The sequence below is a fragment of the Papilio xuthus genome, unplaced genomic scaffold (genome assembly GCF_000836235.2).
Source record: "Papilio xuthus unplaced genomic scaffold, Pxut_1.1 DF825017.1, whole genome shotgun sequence".
NCBI classification, from domain to species: domain Eukaryota; kingdom Metazoa; phylum Arthropoda; class Insecta; order Lepidoptera; family Papilionidae; genus Papilio; species Papilio xuthus.
Window position 1 is genome coordinate 3,142,681 of NW_013533632.1, and position 9,589 is coordinate 3,152,269.

The 9,589-nt window shown below is 33.9% G+C and overlaps 1 protein-coding gene across 3 annotated transcripts in view; it reads right to left on the bottom strand.

Moving 5' to 3' along the window:
- The window catches only part of LOC106126433 (DENN domain-containing protein 1B), a 20,526-nt gene extending 11,177 nt beyond the window's left edge, over positions 1-9,349 (bottom strand). For all 3 annotated transcript variants that reach the window (XM_013324104.1, XM_013324105.1, XM_013324103.1), the window contains exons 1-8: positions 9,151-9,349; positions 8,380-8,535; positions 6,943-7,080; positions 5,414-5,597; positions 4,533-4,790; positions 3,857-3,958; positions 3,578-3,696; positions 977-1,085 (exon numbers count right to left, since the gene is read on the bottom strand). In XM_013324104.1, the coding sequence (XP_013179558.1) occupies positions 977-1,085; positions 3,578-3,696; positions 3,857-3,958; positions 4,533-4,790; positions 5,414-5,597; positions 6,943-7,080; positions 8,380-8,535; positions 9,151-9,167 (1,083 nt within the window). In that variant the 5' untranslated portion in view covers positions 9,168-9,349. The remainder of the gene's footprint in view (positions 1-976; positions 1,086-3,577; positions 3,697-3,856; positions 3,959-4,532; positions 4,791-5,413; positions 5,598-6,942; positions 7,081-8,379; positions 8,536-9,150) is intronic.
- Between the last annotated feature and the right edge of the window lie 240 nt (positions 9,350-9,589).

Here is a 9,589-nt window from a genome sequence, read left to right on the forward strand (position 1 = left end):
ACAGTTGACCTCCATAAGTGAGAAACTCGGTTTTGAGAGAAACTTCTATAAGCGAGTCGTTGTCCGCGCGCGACAGATGACCTCCATAAGTGAGAAACTCGGTTTTGAGAGAAACTTCTATAAGCGAGTCGTTGTTTTCGCGCGACAGATGACCTCCATGAACGAGAAACTCGGTTTTGAGAGAAACTTCTATAAGCGAGTCGTTGTCCGCGCGCGACAGATGACCTCCATAAGCGAGAAACTCGGTTTTGAGAGAATGTTCTATAAGCGAGTCGTTGTCCGCGCGCGACAGATGACCTCCATAAGCGAGAAACTCGGTTTTGAGAGAAACTTCTATAAGCGAGTCGTTGTCCGCGCGCGACAGATGACCTCCATAAGCGAGAAACTCGGTTTTGAGAGAATGTTCTATAATCGAGTCGTTGTCCGCGCGCGACGGATGACCTCCATAAGCGAGAAACTCGGTTTTGAGAGAAACTTCTGTCTAAATGTGTCTAACGAAATTTGTGCATGCCTGTTATTGGCATACATATGTAAAATGTTTGTGTGATTTTTGTTTTTCTGCTATTTTTATATGTATGCTGTTGGCCTGTCTTAATAAATAAATAAAAAATAAAATAAAATAAGCGAGTCGTTGTCCGCGCGCGACATATGACCTCCATAAGCGAGAGACTCAGATTTAAGAGATACCTGTATAAGCGTGTCATTGTCTGCTCGCGACATACGACCTCCATAAATGAGGAACTCGGTTTTGAGAGAAACCTGTATAAGCGAGTCATTGCCAGATAGCAACAAATGACCTGTATAAGCGAGAAACTCAGGTTTGAGAGAAACCTTCATAAACGAGAAAAATATTGCAATCCTTTGGACGCTGGCTTATCAAGGTTCGATTATTTAATGTGAAATTATAGAGCTTTATACATTACATATATAATGTGCGCATTATATCTAATGTGAGAGCAGAATAAGAAAAAATTACCTGTTGAAATATTTGTGATTGTAACACTTTCTTCAAAAACGGTTGCATATTTTTCCTTGTTTTAACAAAAGCTTCTGGATTGAAAGTTATTAGTTGTCCTTTTTCAATCCTGGAAAAAACAAAGATTTTATGTTTAATTTAATGTAAAACAATTTCGAGGAAGTTCGCGTCCGCAAGTATGATCACCATCATTCGCTTCCCACCCTGTTACTCGCCGAACAGTAATGCCGAGCAACAGGCGGCAGTTAAGTAACCTTTCAAATGCCTATCACAAGCCAAGAATTACTAAATCACTTCTAAAATAGTAATCGTGACACCTTGCGAAAATGCAATAAATATTTCCTATCTCTTTTTTGTCTATGAAAACGTCGAAAAACGAATACTCGTTTTTCACATACGTGAAGTCATGCGATCTAACTATCCCCCGGCGTTCTCAGGTATCCGGGTTTGAGAGTTAGCAATGTTACTGAAGCCTGCGCTGGAGTAGATGACCAGGTTCCTGGGTCAGTAAATGCCGCTGAAAGCGCCAAAAAAAACCTAACAGCACAACCTATGGATGTATCTGCTTCTGAACCCGATGCCATCTGTCCTCCCTCTTGTTAAAATTTACCCACAAACAGAAACATCAATTTACATTCAAAATCTACAATACCAGCAGACAAGAAATTGCAGCGATGCTGAAATCTTCAAAAAAAGTAATCACGGTAGTACGGGAGGATGGGCTAATTGGCCATACCATCGATAAAAAATATCAGACATGTTATAGAATAGTGATAAGTGAGCTCGATCCGTCTATACCAATTGGATTCATCAAAGAAGAAATAGAATCAACGGGTAACTATGTCACGCAAAATTATTAACGCCAACTATGGACCAGACAAAAAGCCCACTTCTACATTTTCTTGGAAATTTTGCTCCTGCTCTCTAAAATTAAATAACATTAAATATATCCATCCCCAATCAATCATAGTTAAAGATCCTGCAAAGAGAAAATATATAGTACAGTACGAGAGATGCCAACAATACGGACATTCGAAAAATTACTGCATTAGACCATACCGCTGCGTTAAACGTGGGGAATCGCACAAAACTTCCGAATGCAAAAAACGAGACCATAACACGCCTGCAACTTGCGCTTTGTGTGACGGCTCGCATGCTACAAATTACAAAGACTACGAATTTTACGAAGAAATAAACAACAAACACGAATTAAAACAATAACCCACCATTCAATTCAAGGCCAACGTGAGAATTTATCACAAAATCGCAACACAACACTGAAACTAGGAGAACTTATGAAAACCCCGAAACAAGAAACCTACCCAAAACCCAACACAAACTACATTGAAGAACTATAACGCAGACAAACAGAAAAAAATCACCTTATTCTACAACAAATGAACAAATTAATGTTCCTTATTATAAAACTCAATTACCGAATCTCAAAATGACTGGAAGATTTACAACAGGCTTTTGATAAAGTTTGACACCGATGTCTTCTATGCAAAATAAGAAATTACCATCCCCACAGCTACAACATATCGTTCGAAAGCTACTTATCTAAAAGACTGCACCAGGTTAAGGAATCGGAGATCACGTCACAGTTTTATCCAATTAGGGCTGGAATCCCTCAGGGGTCAGTATTGGGCCCAATTCTGTATACAAAGTATACAGCTGATTTGCCACGGGTTCCTAATGTTACTACAGCTACGACTGTGGTCAATACCGCTATACTTGCCAATAACGAAAAACCGGATACTGCGACAAAGGAACTACAAAATGTTCATCACTCGATATTGAAGTAGCTGAAAGACTGGAGGATAAAAGTGAGCGGTACTAAGTCTGTACACAACACTTTTACTCTACGGAAAGAAAACTGCAACTATCTCGAGCTAGACGACACGTCACTACCACATACAAACTGCGTCAAATATCTGAGCTTACCCCTCGACAGACGACTAACGTGTAACCAACACATAAAATCAAAAAGAGACGAACTCAAGGTATGGTATAGAAATCTTTACTGGATCTTGGGCAGAAACAGCAAATTGTTCGCTGATAACAAACTAACATATACGGTGAATCTAAAACCTATATGATTATAAGGTCTGCAACTCTAGAGACGAGTTACTAGCTCATAACATAAATATGCTGCAGGAAATGCAGAATACTAATCTTACGTACAAAAAGCAGCACGCCATGATACATAAAAACAGCGAAATAAATTCAAATCTTAAAATTCTAAGTACCCAGGAAGAGTACGTTAGTATTATAAGTTTAATCAAAAATATCACAAGAGATTGAAAAGGCATTCCAATGAAGTAGTGGTGTCAGTGTTCGCTATTTTAGCGATGTTATGTGATCGTTTACATATTAACCAAAAATACATCTTACTTCTTACTAATATTATAAATGCGAATGTTTAAATGTATCTCAAGAACGGCTGAACGGATCTCGATTAAATTTGACATACATATAATATAAAACATAGTCTGGAAGAACACATAGGCTACTAATTATGTTTTTTTTTTTAATTCCGCGCAGACAAAATCGCGGGCGACAGCTAGTAATGATATAAATATAAAAAATTATAATACTAACCGCACAGCATCTCTGTAACCACCAATAAGACATACCAGAGCTCTTAAAAACGCTCTTGACACAGCGTCGCCTAGAATTAAATCATTTCGATTACTTAAAGCTTTTATTAGATTTGACACCTGAAACAGAATAAAAAATAAAATATAAATAAACTGCTATGCAAGAAAACGTATTAAAAGTAGCGTAGAATTCGATTTGGCACGTCGGGAACAAGAGTACTCTTCTGCCAGACGTGCCAACTCAACGCTGGAGAAAAACCTGCGCATGCGTCTAACTTACCATATCAGGCGGAAGACTTTCTAAATCATTAAATGGAGATCTTAATTCATTTTTATCTATATCTAATATAACTACATCTCCTATCTCCGACATTCTTACAATCTGTAACGAAAATGATTGGTTATATAAAAATCAATATTCTATTTTATATTCATATACATATTATAATACCCGATATTCTATTATTACCGTTTTTTTCTGAGACGTTTTTATATATTGTCGTCTTTGAAAAAAACAGAGACAGTACGTTTTAATCGAAGATTTTGATCTCAGAAACCGACGATAATTATCATATCAAAATAATAATACAATTTATCAAAGGATTAGCTTGCAGTGATAATTTGTGTGAATATAAATTTGAATTTTACAAATATATGTATGGATGGGAGGGTGGATGGGTCGATGGATGGATGAATAGATGGTTGGATGGATGGATATATGGATGGATGGATGGATGAAAGGATAGAAGGATAGGTGGATGTTTGGATGGGCGGATGGATTTTTGTTTGAAGTCATCTCACGAACGCCTGTATGGATCTCGTTGAAATTTGGCACAGATGTAGATCACGGTCTGGAAGAACACATAGACTTCTCATTAAGTTTTTTTAATCCCGCACGGACGAAGTCGCGGACGACAGCTAGTTTTAAGATAACGAAAACATTCCAATATTCTCACCTCCATAACAGGTCTAGGAACTCCAATGAGAAATGGCATCGGTGCCAAGAGGTAATCTACGAGATGCTTAGGTAGTATGGGTATAAAAATATGCTGCCACGACATCGGGAATAGCGTCGCATTAGCTGCCTGCACGCATGCTGAGAGACGGGATATCTTTGACCCGACAATCGCTATCCTGCGCTCCTGCAGTAAAGCCGCCCATAATCCAGCCATGCACTTCACGTCAACAGCACTGAAGTACTCCGTGAGATTACTCTAAAAGTAAATATACGTTTCTCTATTTTTACTTTTTAATAATAAACAATGTTAATCTCGCTAAATTATAAATGCGAATGTATAGATGGATGGATGATTATTGGAAGGTATCTCCAGAAAGGCTCCATGGATCTCGCTGAAATTTGACATAAATACAGAACATAGTCTAAAAGACCACTAATCGAGTGGTGGCCAACACGAGTGTAGGCAAATTAATATAAATAAAAGTCAAATACTACAGTCGATACCTTCGGCAAGTCTATACAAGTATCGAATCTAAATAAGAGATTAATTTCTACCGACGCACGGACCAATGTGAAAACCACTGACTTTGTGAAAAAAAACCGACAGCCCTCCGAAAGCAGACAAGCTGTCGCGAATGCCGGCACATGTGGGGCTATGCCAAATGAGCAAAATACACGTTGGCGCTTGCGCATGTGCTTGAGCACGTAAACTTTGGCGCGTGCAACGTCGATCGATAACAAGCAATACAAACTTACTATCTATACGTTGCAATTCGCCTTCATTCGATAAGCCTCAGCAAACGTGTATAGTGCTCATAAAAACAAATTAACAAAATGAAGTTACTAAATTCTTATATTAATTAATCTAAAAATACTCACATCTTCAGGTATACTGGGTAGCCTGTTATCTGGTGTCTGGTAAGTGAACATACTCTGACCGGTATTATATATAACTTTCAGAGTATGCCCGGACATAGGTGGGTGTGCGCGACATGCCTCTAGAAATGACGTCAACCCATCTCTTTCTGGACCATTCAATAACTGTGCGATACTGTCTAGTAACCTGAAAGGATAATTGACAAACATTTAATACATAAATCATAATTATAAGCTTACTATATATTCCTACTGAGGGCAGGCAGGCCCGATGCGGATTGGTTGACTTCACATATGGCTTTAAATTTCCTCACCGGTATGTAGAGTATGTTTTCCTTCACCGTAAGAACGAAAACCGAAAAACACTGTAGTACATGGTGGGATTTGAACCACGAACCTACATATTATAAGTCAAGTGTTTGACCTCTAATACAACAACCAATGCATAAATATGTATGCAAATCAAATATCATTAAATAATAATATAATTAAAGTTTGCCACAGAATGATGTAGAATAAAAAGTGTGAAGAAGAGTGATAGCACAATTGTAATAAAACGAAGTCTGCAAGTTATGTCTGTTCTAAGGGCGTGTTATTTTTCGCAAATTAAATATAAATATCTTAGTATAAATTATCATAAAAATAATTGTATCAAAAAAAATGTTATTATTTTTTGTACATATCGCCCCATATATAAAATACTGTACAGATTTCGGTAAAATTGTGGTAGTATATATAAAGAGAAGTAGGAACACAGTAAAAAGTCTGAAAAATAAAAAATATATACACTTAATATTACATAATTTTTAACAGATTTATGTCAAGGTTTTGATTTGAGCATTGCGATGCATTGCAAAAACATAAATATGCAAGTAATTTTTTAATACATTAAAATGAAACAGGAGCAGCACAGCAAATTAAAAAAAAAAACAATAAAAACATCAAGACATTAGAACTTTTTAATTCACTACTCTATTTTATGTTTGTTAAAATTAATAAAATTATCGAAATTATAAAAACTTATAAATTTATGATGTACTTCATGTCGTAAAAACTGCAAAATTTCACATAACAATTATAAAAAAATCCGCGCCGTAGGCATACAGCAAATATCGACTGCTTTGCAACAAAAGTAACAATTTATTAGCATGGCAAATCAATCGTACTTTAAAGGAAAAAAAATTAATGTCTTTATCTATGGCAATAGTCAATATTAAATAAATCCATCATTAATCTGATATCCCACAGATAAACATAAAAAAATAAAGTATGCGCACATTCTTAATTTTTTAATGAGATATTTTGAAGATTACTTTCGCATATGCGGACAACTAAACTTTAAATGCGCAATATTAAGTCACGCTGGCATTTAAGTCCAATTAACATTAAACAATTTTAAATTAAAAAAAAATACTGTCAGTGTAAAAAGACAAAACACTACACAAGCCAATTTCTTACATAATCTTTGACAACAAATTTAATTCTAACCTAGTTTCCAACTCTTATGAATTATAGGTAAAAATAATACTTACTTGTAAAATATATCATGCCATGGTAAATGTGAAAGAAGCACCACCGCTGTATTCACTTTTGGGTCGTATCGGCAAAAACAAAATGTGTACTTTGAATCAACAGAAGTCAACACAAATGAATAATGTTGAATGTACGTACTGAAAAGGATAATATTATAACATTAGTAAACATTAAATCATTTAACAATATAGTGAAGAAAATATGAAGGAGTGGATTGACTGTGTATTTGTAATTTCATACAGAGTACACAAATAATTTCTTTGATGTCTTAGCATTAATATGTTAATTTTTTTGTGAACCCTACATTTAAAATAACTGTGAGGTTGAGATATTGCTATAATTTTAAATATCTTATGAGTGCAATCAATCTATAGTTTACTCAGAAAACAAGTATTGTCCTTTAAGGTTTAAACACTATTGTATTGTAAAACATAGTAAGCAAGGTGAAGGAATTAATTTAACATTGAATGCAAATGACTAACATAATAATTATTATAGTCAGTCACTCATTATGAAAATCACAATAAAAATTATTAACCCTTTTACACTCCATATTAAGAGCTGTGCAAACAAATACTAATGTAATTAAATTATTTATAACATGAATTTACTGGCGTAATGAAGTTCAGTAAATGAACACTAAGGGAGATCCTTAAATTTATGTTTATGGTATATATAATTATTTAAATGTATGGTGCAAAATCAATAAATGTTTAAATAACCTCTGAATGACTTTGAGTAAAGAAATTAGTAACAGACATATCAATTATTACAAAAAAAATCGGATTGCAAAATGTATATCCTCCAAATTTAAAATTGCCTCTTAATGTAGTCAGACAGATGCTGTACTCAAACGCATTCAATTGGACGACAAAGAACGTTTTTCAATTGAACGTTATATAATAACAGAGCGTGCGTTACATACTTTATGATGCACAGTTAAAATTGAGGTTGATATCAACAATGTTTTAGTACAGATATGTTATTACCTGTGGGTTTCTGAGACAGAAATCCCTGTTTACAACATATTTATCCCTATCAATATTTCTGAGATAACAATATGATTTAAATACAGATTTTAGTTTCAGAAACTCATAATAAATTTATTAAGTTATTCTTATCAATTAACATATACATATTTGTCTATGATTTAATAAAATAATGTGATGGGCATATTTATATAATCAAAGATTGCATTGCTCAGTTATTACCATTTCAAAACTTTTAAGCTTAATTTTTTGTAATATAAAACTTAACATCAATTGATCAAATACAATAATTTGCAACAATATCAAAAGTACACAAAACCTTTATTTTTCCACTTATAAACGAGTTTAATAAAATAATTTTGTTATCCCTCTCATTCTCTTTCAAAGTACAGAGACCTTAAAATGTTTCAGTAAAAGTGTCACAGACATGGAATATCAAATACTTACTTATCAATTTTGCATGGAAAAGTGAACTTTGGGATATTCTTCAGCTCCTCGTCTTTGCCATATGTTTCAGGATATTTTCTCAGTATATAAGGTTCCTTTACATTATCGCCGGGTGACACTTCGCAGAAAAGTTCAAACAGAACTTGTACCGTGTCTCTGAAATTAGTATTAATAGAACATTTATAAAATGTGATTATTTCATAAAAATATTATTTTAAACATTCACAACATAATGCCTTACTGTTGTAATGAGGAGGAAGTCTTATTTACTTAAAATATATTCAAGTTAGTTCTAACTATACAAATAATTTATATCTTTTTATTACAAAGCCATATTTAGGAAGCTACTATCATCATAAAAAGATAAAAGGAAAACAATCAGAGTTCATGCACAATAATTTGATAATCGAACGGGAAACGGTACTATCTTTGAAATGCTACAAATAAAAATGTTCATTGGGTATTTCGAAATTTTCTTTTCATTAATTAGAATCATAACAAAGGTAAAAAATACTTAAGACGAAAAAGTTATTGAACACTAGAAAATAATACGTCTAAGAGTAAAAGTCTAATACAAATCATAACAATAAAAACATGATATCACAAAAAGAAAGTACAGTGGCTACGGATGAAGCAAAAAACGGCAAGGTATATAACAACAATCCAATGTATTGCAGTTCCATTATGTACTTATATTCCTAATTATATTATAAAACGAAAGTAAAGTATATCGTTCTTGTAGTAAAATAAATTAAATCTACACAAAATTACCTTAATCGGGAACCCATGACGAACGTGGAGATTTCCAAATAACTCTTATATTTTGATACGACACTATATACACAAAAACATTATATCGTTGTGACCATATTTTTATAAATTTTAATTCCGAACACTCAATGACAAAGTAATTGTTGAGTCAGACTTATAAATCACTTAATTTTAATAAAACAGTGGCGGTTGGCTCTAGCGTTCGATCTGAAGTAATCTAATGTGAAGTTTGGTGAAGTTGATGTGCAACTGTCAAAGATTATGAATGCCAAATAGTGTATTTCCACAGTATATAAAATTATATGTGCAGCAACATAGACTAAAAAAAGGTACAACTAATAATCTCGAAAGACTTTGTTCAGTTTGTTATATTTAGATACTTATCCGTTGATTTCATTTATTTACTTTTGTCTTGGGCCATTTTTAATATAAATTGTCA